General features: G+C 43.3%; 1 protein-coding gene across 1 annotated transcript in view; it reads left to right on the top strand.

The window, feature by feature from the left end:
- Positions 1–17079, top strand: part of Dmgdh (dimethylglycine dehydrogenase) — a 67905-nt gene that overhangs the window by 38796 nt on the left and 12030 nt on the right. Inside the window, exon 14 of the mRNA XM_057789509.1 lies at positions 1370–1429. Within this exon, the coding sequence (XP_057645492.1) occupies positions 1370–1429 (60 nt within the window). The remainder of the gene's footprint in view (positions 1–1369; positions 1430–17079) is intronic.

The raw sequence follows: 17079 nt of genomic DNA, 5'->3' as shown, positions 1-17079 counted from the left end.
AGAGTAATTCAAACTGATTTAAGAAATATGAGAACAATTTTACGTGTTGTAAAATAGTCTTGTGTTTGTGTAGTTTGTGTAAGCACTGTGTTGACTTTTTGGGAAGTTAGAGCAGGGAGTTCCCGTTGCCATAAGAGAACAACAGAGCAGGCTGATTTCTACAAGGTTAACTGAATAATGCGTGGTATTCTGTTTGTTCCCATTTCTATACGTTTATCTCAACCACTTTCATATTTCCTTAGTTCTCATCATATAAATTTTAAACTTATAAAATTTTGAGAAGGCAAAAAAACCCTTTGAAGACAAAGCAGAAACAAAATCTCACATAACTTTATTCAAGTTCAGTGCTAAATATCGGCTTTCCTCTGAATCAATTTATCGTCTATCATGATTCGACCACTTTTGAGATGCAACCCCCCTTTCCCTTCTTCTTTTCTGGACTCTGCAAAGGCCAGTGTTCCGCCATCAGCTTTTCTCTCTCCACTCCTATTCATGGCTAATGACAAGATAAGCAAAGTTATTTCAGAACTTCAGAAAACACAATTATGTAAAATTATCACACAATACACAGGAGATTCTTGTTTGCGGAATGTCATGTGCTAGCCTTCAAATAGTTATTAAAAGAGCAGAGGCCAGAGAGATGGCTCAGGGGTCGACAGCAGTAACAACTTGTACCTCTCTTGCAGAGGATTCGAGGCCAGCTCCCAGTATCCTCCTTGGGCAGCCCACAACCTCCCATTATTCCAGGCCTGGGACTGGGAACCCAGTGTCTCAGTTCTCCAAGGACACTTGCCTGCACCCAGTCACACACAGACAGACACATACACGTGCACATAATTAAAATTAGTTAATTAACATCTTTAATATAAAAGAGCAATGGAAATAAATCCCAGCTTTCAGTTTCTGTGTGTGCTATATTTAAATGACATTTGCCAAAGACTTTATTTGAATTTTGAATGAAAAATACTGTTTTGAAGACTAGTCCATAACTAGTCTCTTTAAGAATCTTTACTCAAAAATCATAAAGCATCTTTGCTCTGAGAGAAGAATACCATAAAAAAAGTGTTGCTGCTTGAATCAGCTGTGAACATCGGTTCAGGGCGGAAGTCGATGTTTGCCACTGTTTGTTAATGGAGGCAGTGGGTTTGCTTCTCCATTTTACTGTTCTCTTTGTGGTAACGGGGAATTTGTCTACCCCTCGCCCCTACCCAAAATGTGCTAAGACTTGCTGGGGGGTGACACACCCCTTTAATCCTCCACGCTGGAGGCAGAGGCAGGCAGATCTTGGTGAAGTGCCAAACCCTTTCAAGGCAGCACAGTTCTGATGTAAACATGCTCACCCGAGATTTGAACCATGTTTTCCTTGCAGATGAACTGTGATACAAATCCCTTGGAAGCTGGACTGGACTATTTTGTCAAGCTGAATAAGGTATGTTTATATTCTCAAATGTATATGAAATAAATCATAAAATGATGACAGTGTTTTGTGCTGGAGACATGCTTTAAAATTAAACCAATGTGAGTATAGAAAAAAATCAGTTGAACTAAGCATTGCTTAATTTCTCCGTATACGCTATCTGTCATAATTTGACCAGTATAGTCTATGTTAGTGCGCTTAGAGCAGTGGTTCTCAGCCTGTGGGTCGCAACCCCTTTGGGGTCATATATCAAATACGCCGCATAGCATATGTTTACATTACAATTCATAACAGCAGCAGAATTACAGTTGCGAAGTAGCAATGAGATAATTTTATGTTTAGGGGGTCACTACAGCATGAGTCACTGTATTAAAGGGTCACAGTATCAGAAAGGTTGAAAACCGCTGACTTAGAGACTTAAGAGAGCAGAATCCAGGGTTAAGACTAAAACCCAAGATGAAAGGTCATAAAATTCACTGGGTAGTGGTAAACATCTTTAATCCTAGCAATTGGGAGACAGAGGCAGGCAATGTCTGTGAGTTCGAGGCCAGCCTGGTCTACAGAGTGAGTTCCAGGATAGCCAAAGCTACACAGAGAAACCCTGTCTTGAAAAACCAAAGAAAGATAGTAAAAAATCATAAGATGATTATAATCAGTTGGATTTCAACAGACATCTTTACAGAAATTGTTTATGTTGTGTGTGTATCAACACTTCTGGTGTCTAGTGAGGCTGTACATCAGCTAACCGAGCAGACCAAGCAGACTGGTCATTGACTCTCCTTGGATGTTCAAAGGGTAAATTAGTGGTCTTGCCACATTGGATTAAGCAGATGCTTAAGAAGCAGTCTGTATCTAATGATAACATCTAAATACAAACAAAGGATGTTGTTCCGTCACGCCCAGTATGAGATGGGAGGAGCCAACACAGGCCCAGAGAATCATAATTGACATCAGTAGTCCTCAGGCTGCCCGCCTCGGCCACATCTGGGAGCGTGTTAGAAATGCCAATTCCCAGGTCCAATCCTAAAAAAATCCTTAAAAGCAGAAGATCTGGGAGCCAGGCCAACAAAGCTGTGGTTTAATAAACCCTACAGGGGTTCCCAGGAATTGAGAAACACTATGCTACATTATTACTGTGGAGATTCATATCATAGGAGGCCGATTTATTGGGGTCCCACTCATTGGGGCCAGTCCTCCACATGCAAACGAGGTTATGTCATTGAGGGGGCGAAAGAACTGAAAGGACTTGCAGCCGTCGACAGTGTTCAAGGTTAGGAGCAACAGCTGCTCGGACGATATTTGTAGGATTCCCCAAATACACCATCGTGTTTCAGTCTCTGGGCTGGCTTTCCCTCCTGTGGGAATATGCAAACGTCTGTCTATATACCAGGCTATGGTTTTTTTTTTCTTTGTATCAGTTCCCAAATTCTCAGCTAAGGTATTAACAGGAAACGTGTGTGTTTGTAGCGCCGAATTTTAGGAGCAAGGACTCCATGAAGAGTTCTTAAAGGAACCCATCGTCTCTGCGCATTTTCCTGGCTTTTATTTTTATGATGCTCCATCTGTCTCTAGACGAGGGAAAGCAGGTGCTTGGAACTAGGGCAGCTCCTAGCAGCAGATTGCTCCTTGCGGTGACAGAAGTCTGTGTTTGGCTGTTTGAAAGAAAGATAAAAATGCCTGGCTCCTTGGAGTACCCAGCTCTGAGCTGCTGGCCCTGATGGGTGGAGGGAGAATCAGTTCTTCAGCCTACGTGTTCTGGATGTTATTGTGAGGAGAAGGGCCTAGATGAGTGAAGTCTTCATGTGGGAAGTGGAAGCTTTAGATGCTCTTTCTGATGATCAGCAGGTGCACACAGGAATTTATTAGCTCTTTTAAACGATATAATCAAACATACAAAGCTGAGCTCCAAAGTAAATTGCTTAATAGATACTAATTTTGATCGATAATGTGCTTTTTTTTGATACTGAATTGTTGATTCTTGGTCAGGTGTCAAAGAGTTTGTTCTTTTTTTAAAATAAATCTTCATTTATTACATATACAATGTTCTGCTTGCACGTATACTTGCAGGCCAGAAGAGGGCACTAGATCTCATTACAGATGGTTGTGAGCCACCGTGTGATTGCTGGGAATTGAACTCAGGACCTCTGGAAGAGCAGCCAGTGCTCTTAACCTCTGAGCCATCTCTCCAGCCCCCAAGAGTTTGTTCTTAATGATTCTGTTGGGTTAGCATTCCTGAAACCCAAGGACTCAGCCCTAACTGAGCTGGGTCCTTCCCACCAAAGACAGTTGGTTGCCTACAACTTCATGGTAGAGGTACAGGCTAATCTCTCAAGCGAGTGCCAGGATCCTGAGATCCTCCCCGGGGGGGGGGGGGGTTTCACAGCTCTGTCACAGTCTACAATGAGAGACAGCTTTCTGGAAATCAAATATTGTGACTTGATAAGTCAAGTCCTGGGCCTAAGAACCAAAAACATTATTCGGACATTTAATGTACAGAGAGACGATCCCTATAGAAGGATCATCTTTAGAAGGTGTCCTGTAACACTTAAGAGGATAATAGCAAATAGCACCCAAGTCCACATTGCTTGGGAAAGGAGTGCCCGGCAGAGACTGAAGTGGATACAGGGGAATGTTTTTTTTTTTGTTTTTTTTTGTTTTGTTTTTTTTTTATTTATAAGGAAACAAAGCTAACAAAACAAAAAATTGATAATTTTATTGAAATAATTTTTTCTTTTCTTTACCTCCAAAGCAAATAGAATCCTCTGCTGTATCTTTAACATCTATCACGTGACAGTGACTGGAGGGAGATGACATGGGCAGGTGGCTGTCTGACCTAGGGGTAGGTGGTGGGAAACACCTGGTTCTTCCTCTGCCTGTGAGGATGGAAGCAAATCACACAGAGATGATGCCACCCGAGGGAAGCTCGGTGTGGAGCACCTCGCCTTTCCCTTTCTTAGGGCATCAGGAGACCTGAAAATCTGCTCAGGTTTGTCCCCCACCCCTTATGACGTATGTTATGGTTTATAGAGACTCTCTTATAAACTGAAACTGTCCTCAGGCATGTTTTTGTTATAACAACTTTTTTCCTCTTAGCATAGGGTGAGCATGACTGCACGCCCATTTTAAGGAGCAAAGCACAGGGGTGGGGGATAGTCATCAGGCCTTGTTAAGTGAACCATGTTCTTGTCAAAACCAATGAGAAGGTAGAGAGAGAAAATGGAAAATAGGAATCTTCCATTACTAGCTCAGCTCCTTGCCTGGCACTGGCTTATGAGAAAGACACACAGACACAGACACACACACACACCCCACATGCACACACACAGACATACATACCACACATACACAGACACACATCATACAATCACTACACACACATGCATATATACCACACCTCATACACACATACACAGACACACAGATACACACACTACACACATAGACACACACACACCACACACACACAGAAACACACCACAACACATACCACTCCCCTCCCCCACAGACACCACACACACACACCACACACACATACACACACACTCACTGAGAAGGTCGTTGTAATGGTCAGCGTAGCAGTCTCTATGGTGGTCACTCTGTGGTCATTCACAGTATTAGTCAGTCTCCGTGATGGTGAGTTGTAGCATCCACTGTGATAGTCAATCATGTGGTCAATGTGGTGTCATTGATTGGTCGGCTGAAGTAGTCACTTTTGTGGTCACTGTGGTGGTCAGTTGTAGCATTCACTGTGGTGGTCAATCAAAGTGGTCATTGAGTCACACTCTCTCACATACACACACACATACATGCACACCTGCATGTCCAAATACACATGGACACACAGTACACACACATGTCCAAACACACACAGGCACACATACTCGCACACATGCAGACACATTCATAGACATACATACACATTCATGAACACACACTCATCCACACTCACTCATCCACAGTCATATGCACAAACACAAACACGTATAGGCATGTGCATCTACACACACACATTGCCATATCATGCACACTAACACACAGATGCACACACTCACATATACATGCATTCACACACATACACACATCACACACATCACTCACACCTTCATACACATATTCACAGACATATGCACACTTAATCACATATTTATACATGTGCACACTCAAAAACATACACTCACAATACCCTTACACACACTCACACATGTACACATTCACATATACTCCCCACTTACATACACTCAAACACACACACGTACACACTCACACATGCACACTTACAACTCATCCATGTGCACACTCAAGAACACACACATTCTCACTCACACACATGCACACACATGTGCAAACACACACATGCATACACTAAAAAACAAATGCACAACTCTCAAACACACTCATATATGTACACACATATCACACATGCATATGCACACACTCACACATTCACATACACACACAGACATTTACACATGCGCACACGCATACACATACACACTCACGTGTACATGCCCACATACTCACACAAGCACACACACACACACATGCACACATCTATTTAGCCAACATTTATTGATTACCCTTATATTTCTTGCTAAACCCCTGGTTAAAGAAACACTTCTGATGCCTCTCAGAACCCAAGAAACTGAATTTTCGGGGAAGTAAGGCTGCATTCTGGAAACACTTCTGCAGGAGGAGGGGCTTGCCGTGGTGCACAGCACTGCCACCTTGTGGAAGTGAGCAGTAGAACCCCAAAGGAAGAATTTCAAACCTGCAAAATAGGTTAACCCAATCAGAAATTTGCTTTTTAAAATCGAATTAAACCTCCTCTAGTAAAATAAGTCTTACCATCGTTTTTCGTGGTATTTTGATTCATTCCAAAAGAAGTTTATGTGGAGGGAAAAATCGGCGGCGTTTGATTAGCATCGGAAATGGAGCAATGTATTATTCTAATCACCAGCAAAGGGAACGCAGTTGCTTCAGGACACCACAGGCATTTGGGAATTTCTCTCCTGCAATTACTGAACCTCTGTTCATTTCTAGAGCAAGGGAGAGTTAAGCACTAAGAGGAACATGCTTAGGTAGAGCAGATTTTTCTTAAACGTTTATCCCTTACCCCCATCCCACCAAGGTCCATTCTCCACCCTACTTGAATTAAAATAAAATTTCAGCCAGGCCTGGTGGTGTGTCCCAGGCACTTGTAATCCCAGCTACTTCCAGGTTTGAGACCGGAGGGTCTCAAGTTCAAGCCCTGCCTGAGCTACAGAATGAGCACAATGCCACCATGGCAATGTAATGAGACCCAGAGTCAAAATAAAAAAATAGAGAGCTGAGGCAGGAGGATTGCTGTGAGTTGAAGACCACTCTGGGCTGCATAACTGCATAGGACCAGGCCGAAAGTACCTGCAATGCAAACAGAAGAATTTGTGTTTGGAACCCCAACATCCAGGTAAAGAGCCAGGCGTGGCAGTGTGCACCTGTAACCCAGGCACTGGGCAGAAAGGGAGGAGAAAGAAGGATCCAGGTTCCCCGAGATGTCTTGTCTCATAAAATAAGACGGGAGTGTCTTAGTTAGGGTTAGTATTGCCGTGATGGAGCACCATGACCAAAGCAGCTTGGGGAGGAAAGGGCTCATTGGGCTTACACTTCCACAGTAGTGTTCGTCATCTCAGGGAGTCAGGACAGGGACTGAAGCAGGAACCTGGAGGCAGGAGCGGATGCAGAGGCCATGGAGCAGTGCTGCTTACTGGCTTGCTCCTCATGATTTGCCCAGCCTGCTTTCTTATAGAACCCAGGACCACCAGCCCAGGCATAGCACCACCCACCATGGGCTGGCCCCTCCCCCATCAGACACTGATTAAGAAAATGCCTTCTAGTCAGATCTTATGGAAGCATTTTTTTCTCAACCAAGGTTCTCTCCTTTTGGGGGAACGCTAGCTCAGTGGTTCTCAACCTGTGGGTCACGACCATTGGAAAACACATACTTAGGAACCCCCAACCATACATTTATTTCCGTTGTGACTTCATAACTGTAATGCTGCTACTGAGCAATGTCTCAGTTCCTAAGACCATTGGAAATAGGTGTTTTCTGATGGTCTCTACCCACAGGTTGAGAACCACCGATCTAAATTGTGTCAAGTTGACATAAAACTAGCCAGCACAGACTGATGGAGAAAAATGCCGGACATCAACCTATGGTCTCTATGTGCACACATGTTCACCTGGACCTGAACACATACAAACCTGAGCACATAAACATGTATATGAGAGAGAGAAAGAGAGAGAGAGAGAGAGAGAGAGAGAGAGAGAGAGAGAGAGAGAGAGAGGTGGGAGCAAGAGTTAAGAAGAGGACTGGAGATTTAGGGTGATGTAGCATCTTGTCCTGCATTCCGAAGAGTCTTACTATTGTAGCCCAGGCTGGCCTAAAATTTGTGGCAACCATGCCTCTCCTTCTGTATGCTGGTCCTACAAATGTATGTGGCCATAGTTGACTTGCAATAATTTGTTTGAATGTAGTGGTTCTGATGTAGTTAATTTGAAAACTCCTGACCTGCCCCAAGCCAATGTTATTCTTTTCAAGTCTCTGTGGAGTGTGTTTATTTGGTGGAGGGGGAGGGGAACGCACTTGCCCCATCACGTATGGAACTCAGAGAGCAACGTGTAGGATTTGCTATTCTCCTCCCACCGTGTGGGTCTAGAGACCCAGCTCAGATTGTTAGTCTTGGCAGCAAGTCTCTGTACCTACGGAGACATCTTGTCAGTCCTTCCCCCTCTCCCCCAGCCCAATACTCTGAAAGGAGGATCCAGATTGCTCTGTCCCACCAGTGAGCCGTCTTGTATCGTTTCCTTTTCTTTTTTAAGCATGAAGATGATGACATTAGTTCTTGTAACCCCATACCAAGTGCGGTTTTAAGATTAGAAGGCAAAACAACAGGCCTGGGCAGAGTTGGTGCTGTGGAGCCTGCTGTGTCGGAAGGGAGCTGGCAAGTCTGTGATCCGTCCTGGTTAGGCGGCATGTCACTAATATTGCGTCCCACGTCTTTGTTCTTTAGAGGTGTGCAACGAGTGACTATTTTCCCTTGAGAAGTAAGTCTCATGTCTTACACCTGCAAGACAAGCATTCTACCACTAAGTAAGAGCTCAAGTCCCAAATGGGCTTTTAAAATGTGTATGGGGGGGCAGGGTTCACCCATGACGTGGTACCTGTGTAGAGGTTAGAGGACAATTTTGGGTGTTGGTCACACCACTGTGTGTACTCGGTTAGCTGGCCAATGAGTGTACTGGAACTCTCCTGCCTCCACCTCCCATGTTGCCATAGGAGCGCCGGCGTTGCAGGCGCTATTACCACCATGTCTGGCTTTACATGAGTACAAGACATCCGAACTCAGGTTCTCATACTGCAAGGCAAACACTTGACCCACCGAACCATGTCTCCTGCCCCTGGGTTTAAGAAATCTTTATTATTTATATTTATTTGTTTTATACTTACAAATAACACTCATGTATATATTGCAACATGTGCCTACCTGGTACCTGTGGAGGTCAGAAGAGAGAGCGTCAGATCTCCTGGATCTGAGCTGCGGACAGCTGAGCTGCCACGTGGAAACAGAAGCAGTTCTCTGCAAGAGCAGCAAGTGCTTTTAGCTGCCAAGCCCCTGGATGTTTTTAAAAGTCATTCAACCCTATCTATGCAGCCCGAGGAAACAATTTAATTTCATTTTGTACCTGAGACTTCTCATCTGAAAAAGGAAGCCCCTTCTGCGAGTCTCAAAGTCTACAAAATGCCACTGTGCATAGAGGTTGGGGCCACGGTGTTTATGAGCCATATAATTCCGCTGTTTTCATTATGCCATCCTTACTCTCTTACCCGTCTTCATTGCTAAGTGACAAGGGGGCAGGAAGGGAAGACACAGGGTTCAGCCTGGGCTGGAGCAGAGCTTACCGTTCCCAAACACCTGTCAGAGCATATTAGACTAACAGCTACTGACTTATCATCCTTAGGTAGATCCAATTTCAGCTACGAATCAGTATTTCTACCCGAAAAGCCCAAGTGTGCTCTCCACTAACTGCTTCCAAACCTTGACGTCCATGGAAACTCTGGTCTCAGAATAAATTTTAAGTAATTTTAGACTGCTTTTCTTTTATGTATATCATTTTTATTTGAACAGCATATTGAACACAAAAATCATTGACATTTGAAGAAAACAGTTTGAAAGGTTTGATATGCATACCAAAATGAAATTATAACTCCAATAAAAATGGCAAGTGCCTTACCCCGGAGGCAAAAGGAATAATTACAACCCTTGGTAATTCCCACCTTCCAACCCTCCCCATAGCTTCACCTACTCCCAGGCACCCATTTCTCTGCTTTCTAGCACTTTAATTTATTTCCGCATCTTTTGGAATAGATGGAACATCTCTATAAATGAAATTAATGCTGTGTAAAATACCCCGACAAGAAGCAATTTAGGGGAGAAGGGATGATGATCTTAGCCCAAAATTCCAGGTTAGTCCACCACGTGGGGTAGTCATGGCAGCAGGAACTGGAGTGAGCCGGTCATGGTTACAGCAAAGAGAAGAGATACATCACGCCCACCTGCTTGTTTGCTTGGGCTCAGTTTGATGTTTCCACTTACACAGTTCAGAAACTCCTGAGCAGGGAATGACACCACCCACAGTGGGCTGGGCCTTCTCACATCAATTCACAGGACAGCTCCCACCTCCAGAGATTCCCAGGGACTAAATGAATGTAGACAAACCCCCATCAAGACTCTCCCAGGGATTCCAGGCTGTGTCAAGTTATAACTATCACATACGGCATACACTTTTTTGGATATGGATCTACTCAGCATCATTCAAGAGTCATTCGTGTTGTTACTTGTTGGTTGCAAGATGAAGCAGGTGTCCTTAGCGGCAAACTCCTACATTATTGCAACTTCAGGATGTACTTTCCTTTATTTCCAGCCCAAACTTGAAAACTGAGCACTTTTTTATTTTTTTTAGAAACAGAGATTCTCTGTGCTACAGCCCTGGCTGTCCTGGAACTTGCTTCATAGACCAGGCTGACCTTGAACTTACAAAGATCCTCTTGCCTCTGCCTTCATTTTAACCTTTATATATGTGATCCAAAGCACATCCAAAGACGAGTCTACTATCATTCTTAAATTATGACCTTCAACCGAGCGTGCCCAGCAATGGGCCAATCCCTACATGAGCCTGCATAGCTTCCTTTGTTGAGAAGGTGTCATTTTGGCAATAACTCAATGCTGTTCTTGTCTACTGTTGGTAGTAAAACTCTCTCTGCTTTTCCAAGCTTTGGCTTTGCAAAACTCACCAGGCTGCAAACCCGCTGCGTTTGCTGACATGGCCGCAGTTTCCCTCTTCTGAGCTGCAGTTTGTGTAAGCACTGATTTGTTGCTGAACATCTGTGCTGCTTCTGTTTAGGACAATTACAAATGCAACCGCTATAAAAGTTTTTAAAGACATATTTATTTTGAAGCAGTATTTCGTATTGCCCCGTTGGCTCTTTATTCACTAGCTGGGGATGGGGTTGACCTCCCTGCCATTCTGCTTCCTCTTCCCAAGTACTGGGATTACAGGCATGTGTCACAGTGCTTGGCAGCATTTCTGCACAACTGTTTCTCTGAGCATTTGCCTTATTTACTCTTGGAGAAATACCTGGACGTAAAATTATTGAGTCAAATAGCAAGGATATGTTATATTTATTTTATAAAAGATTTATTTTTATATGTTTGCCTGTGTGTATGTATGTCTGTATATATGTGCACCATGTGCATGCAGTGCCCATGGAGGCCAGAAGAGGGCATCAGATTTCTGTAACTAGTTTGCTAATTGCCATGTGGGTGCTGGGAACTGAACCCAGGTTCTCCAGAAGAGCAGCAAATACTCTTAACCAGTGAGCCACCTCTCTGGCTCTTATGTCAATGTTCAAGATGCTGATTTTTACAAAGTGCATCATTTTTATTTTATATTTCTACGACAGCACGTAGAAATTTCACTCTCTTTGCAGCCTTATCAGATGTTATCCTGGCTAGTCTCTTCTTTTCCATTTTTTTTTTTCTTGAGACAGAGTTTCTTTACAACCTTGGCTGTCCTGAAACTCACTCTATAGGCCAGGCTGGCCTCAAACTCACAGAGATCTGCCTGCCCCTGCTTCCTGAGTGTTGGGATTAAAGGTGTTTGCCACCACCACCAGGTGCTGGTCTGTTTCTTTAACTGGAGTTATTATGTGAGGTGTGAAATGGTTGTAATTTGTTTCCTTCGTGGTTAATAACGTTGAACACCTTTTTATTTTCCTGTCTGCTTTTTTCTGTCTCTTCTTTGGTGTCTGCTCAGATCTCTCACCCATGTTCAGTTTACTTTCTTATTGCTGAGTTGATCAAGTTACTTATATATTTTTAATATATAAATTTTATCAGGCAAATTTCCTGTAAATATTTTTGCAATCTGTATCTTAGATTTTTGTTTGTTGAAATGTGTCTTTCAGAGATTTTAATTTATAAAATTCGAAGCCTTATCAACTGATCTTTAAACGGTTCACATGAATTGGTTGGTTGATGGATTGTGGGGGAGAGTATTCATGTGTCTTGGAGAGTAGAGAACGACTTGTTGATTTCCTCCTTCCTCCCTGTGGGGCCTGGGGATGAACCTCAGACCCTCGGGCTTGGCAGCAGGTGCCTCTACGTACTGAGCCGTCTCACCGGCCCTCGGATGACCACTTATGGATGACGTTTTTCAGTTCATATCTAAGAAACCGTTGCTTGACCCAAAGTTTCAGTAATAGCTAAGTTCCATCTAGAAATTGTAAACATTTAAAAATTATTCATTTTGAAGCAAGGTCTGAAACCACCTTCTTACTTTTGCGTTGATGGTCCACTTTTAGTTGATTTTTGTATCCGTTGTGAGGGGTGGATGAAGTTATTTGCCTGTGGCTCCCAAGTTTCTGCCACCATTTGTTTTTTTTTGTTGTTGTTGTTATTTTTTTTTCGAGACAGGGTTTCTCTGTGGTTTTTGGAGCCTGTCCTGGAACTAGCTCTTGTAGACCAGGCTGGTCTCGAACTCACAGAGATCCACCTGCCTCTGCCTCCCGAGTGCTGGGATTAAAGGCGTGCGCCAGCACCGCCTGGCTCTGCCACCATCTGTTGAAAGGTTGCTCTGTTTGCACTCACCGCCTTCACGTACCTGGAGGACTCAGCTCTTGTATGTTCGTAGGTCCTATTTCTGGGCTCTGCCATATTCCATTGAACTATTAGTGTTTCCTGATACTAATATTACATTGCCTTAATTGCTATAGTTTAAGTAAGATTAATTTTGGTTATTCTAGGTCCTTTGGGTTTTCCATAAATTGTAGAATCAGCTTGCGAATTGATTTTTAAAAGCCCTGTTGGTATTTTGATTGAAAATACTGGGCATCTATATTCAAATCTTTCAACACTTGAGAACAATGTATGTTTCTACGTTCATTTAGACCATCAATCATTTTTCTCAGAAATATTTTGTATATTATAGTGCATAAGTCTGTAAATCTTTGTACATATTCATACCTAAGTATTTCATGTTTTAATACTACCATAAATGTTATTTTAAATTCAGCTTTCAATTGTTTACTGTTAGCCTATAGCAATGCAGTTGGAAGCTTGGGAGACAGTTCAAATGGTAAAGAGATTGAAGCCCACACTATAAGGACCTGAGTTTCACTGCTCAGCTCCTATATAAAAAGCCAGGCATGGCTGCATGCACATGTAATCTCAGTACTGGGTGGGCAGACACAGGAGGATCTTGGGGGCTCACTAATCAGTTCTAGTCCATTCAGTGGACTCCAGGTTAGCATAAAACTTTGTCTCAAAATACAAGTTAGAAATAGAAGAGGACACCCACCATGAAACTCTAGTTTCCATGGGTACACACACATACATGTGCACTCTCTAAAGAGAACTACGCCCACAGATCTGCATACATACAAACAAACATGTGTAGGCAGTTTTCCATCTAGACTCCCGAGAGCTCTGTCCCACCAGTTGGTCCCCAAATAACCACACAGAGGCTTATTATTAATCATAAATATTTGGCCAATAGCTCAGGCTTATTTTTAGCTAGCCTTTATAACTTAACCCATGTCTATTAATTATGTGCCGTTCCAAGGCTCACCTACCTCATCCACATCCTTCCCATTCCACTCACTGAGTCTCATGATGTCTCCTCTGACTCTGCCCTTCTTCTCCCCAGCATCCTCTGTGCCTGGAAATCCTGCCTAGGTATTGGCTGTTCAACTTTTTATTAAACCAATCAGAGTGACATATCTTTACACAGTATAGTCAAATATCTCACAACATACATGTACACCCTCTGTAAGAATGCACACCCCTGGGGCCTGGAGAGATGGTCCAGCAGGTAAGAGCACTGACTGCTCCTCCAGAGACGGGGTTCAATTCCCAGCACCCACATGGCAGCTCACAACTGTCTGTAACTCCAGTTCCAGGGGATCCAATATCTTACACAGACATACAGGCAGGCAAAACACCAATGCACATCAAAGAAGATGTACACACCTGCAGACCTGCACACACATGTATACACACACTCAACACATACATGTGCAAACCCTACAAGAATGCACACGCACAAATACACACCTCTACACACACATACATACATGCGAATACACACACACAGATGAATAAAAAAATACAGTAGGTTTTGTACCTTTCAGTGTTAATAATGCTACTTAGTAGCTCGAGTAGATTTTTTGCAAGTTCCATCAGATCTTCTACATAGACAACAATGTTGTACGAAAATACAGCTTTTCTTTGTTTCTTTTAAAGTCTTCTATTTCTTTTTCTTACCTTACTTCATTGCTCAGATCCTCCACTGGCTTCACCTTCAGCAAAGCTGAATGGTGGTGGTGAGGACAAACACCCTTGCCTTGACCTTGACCACAGGAGGAAAATACCATCTTCATCACCATAAACGGTGTTCACTGTAGGTGTGCATGGCTCCCCTTCACTCTGGACGGTGTTCACTGCAGGTTTGCACGGCTCCCTATCACCACGGACTGTGTTCACTGTAGGTTTGCATGGCTCCCCTTCACCATGAACGGTGTTCACTGTAGGTGTGCACAGCTCCCCTTCACTATGGATGGTGTTCACTCTAGGTTTGCACAGCTGCTTTATTTCATGTTGAGGCGATTTCTTCTGTTCCTAGTGCTAAATGTTTTCTTTTAATTGGGAGTAGATATTCGTTTTATTAAAGGGTTTTTCTACATTTAATCAGCTAGTTTTTCTTTTTTACTTGTTATCTGTTGAATTATATTTATTTTCTAATGTTAAGCCTTTCACTTTAGGCATAAAATTAACTTGGTGATTACAATTGATCTTTTAAAAGATATTGTCAGGTTTTAGTAAATCATTTCTAAAGTAAATTATGGAATCCAACATAAATTTAACAGATATGATCTCCTTGTTGGTCTTGAGCATTTGAAATTATCTTACTTGTTCAAAGAGTAAACTTATTCTGTTTATTTCTTTTGATCAGAATGGTACACTTTCAATTCAGTATACAAAATATTTTATCTTCTACACCTAACTCGGAACTGGCACATAAATAACTTTTCAGTTAATCTATTCCATTGAAAGCAGTGCCCAGAACTGCTATTAGGAACACAGAGCTGCCCATCAGGAAGGGGGCTTTCTTGTCTGTCAAGCTAAGGAGTGATTTAAGGCTTTTGAGCAAGAAGTGACACTCCGGTGATGGAAAACTGATTAGAAGAAAGTTGCTCGTGTGACAGGAAGATCTTTTCCCCAATTATTGAAGGAGTCTAGTGGAGAAAGGGCAAAAGCTTCAGCTAAGTGGAGGCCATAGGTGGAGGAGGAAATAATGGGAACAATATGAGACGGTAGCATGGAGCTCACCCCGGGGGCTGCGGGTGAAGGGTGGAGAGAAAGACGGGATATTGTCGGCATCTGGAAACAAAACAGATGTGGCTGGCGGACAGGGAGGCTTGGTGGGTGTGGAATAACCAGGTGAAAAGGCCTGGCAGGCAGCTGGGCCTGTGGGTTTGGAACTCTGTTCCGGAAGCAGGGATTTGGGTTTTCAGATATGTGTGGGAATTAACAGTAAAGGGTATTAGTACTGTGCATCACACTGCAGAGTGCTTGCTGCCTCCTCAGCTCCACCTGCACTTCTGGTGGCAGCCGAGTCTGGGTTGCTGACGGATTCAGTGGTTGCTGCTCCACCTGCCAGGCTAAGACACACAAGGTAGTTCATCTGTTCACCTCCGCACACTTCAGTGTTCTTACTTATATCACGAAGGAAACATAAACCACGTGAGCAGGCTATGAGCCTGAGATGAGATCAAGAGCCTTTGTCACCACAGTAAACATCTGGCTGGCTCAGATCTAAATGAAATGCATAGGCTAAAGCAGCCAGGCATGAAACCCTTGCAGCAGTCAAGACGTCATCAAGGAAAGATCTCTGCTGAGGCTCACTCAGTTTCCATGCTTGTTTCCTTGAGGGTCGTTTGCTTTGTGTAGATGTAAAACACCCAACAGGCACTCATTTATCTGTTTACCCTGGAGAGAGCAGAAAACCCAGCTGTCCCTATGATGGGTGGGTAGTGGAGACCCGGCCCTTCCAGCGTACAAAAATCTTCATGCGCTCAAACACTTCTAGAGAATGGCGAGTGACCCCAGTTCTGAGCCCTCCACACCCTCCTACCCTCCTGTATACTTCAAATCACACAGCACACAGCACAACACAAACGCTATGCAAATGGGTGGGGCCACGCTGCACTGTTAGGAAATGATAAGAAAAATGCTCACATAAGTTCAACACAAGCACAATTTTTTCCTGATCTTTTTTTTTTTTTTTTTTTTTTTTTTTTGCTCTGCAATCGATTGAACTTGCAGAATTTGCAGTGGTCCACTATACTGTGAGCACGCTAAATGCTGTTGCTGAAATTAAGCATAAAAGTGTACCTGGCAAAGTCACGCATCCAGCCCACAGCTTGCTTTTGAGTCATGCGCTTCAAAGGCTAGCTACTATTTCCCTTAAAATTGGATTGAATGGAAGTCACAGAATACATGTGAAAGGGGATGTTTTAGTTTTCAAAAATTTTTAATTAGGTTTAGATGGTAATTATCCTGGTTATTCTTCTGCCTCAGTCATGTTTTAATGTTTTCCTCAGTTTACAGATTGTTTTGTTGGGATTTGAGTCAGAGTTTTGCTACTTAGTTTGGCTCTATGCCCGCGATCCTCCAGCCTCGACCTCTGAGTGCTGAGAGAACAGGTGTGTGCCACTTCACTGTTCCTTGAGTTTCTCCTCTCTCCTCTCCTTCCCAGTACCTGGCAGAGTCCCTTTCCTTGCTCCCTTAAAGACTTTTTCCGAGAAGGAATTCTCTCTTGTCTGGCTAGTAATTTGGGGCTAGGAAAATGCTGGTTGAGTTGTTCCTCAGCCGTGTGTGCTAAGGGCCGAGAATGAAATCTTGATGTATGTGGGACCGTTCATTTTCCAGCCAACAATACAGCTAACCTCATTACTTACTACCTTGCCACAAAGGCTCTGTTGAAGATGCGCTTGGCTAGACAGCAGAGAAAGCCTACCAGGGCTGCCCAGGCTTGAGCCTGGTTGCTCAATCCCCTCCAGCCTC

This window comes from Chionomys nivalis, chromosome 15 (genome assembly GCF_950005125.1).
Source record: "Chionomys nivalis chromosome 15, mChiNiv1.1, whole genome shotgun sequence".
Taxonomy (NCBI): Eukaryota; Metazoa; Chordata; class Mammalia; order Rodentia; family Cricetidae; genus Chionomys; species Chionomys nivalis.
The sequence above is the reverse complement of the archived record's forward strand: the minus strand, read 5'-3'. Positions and strand labels throughout refer to the sequence as shown.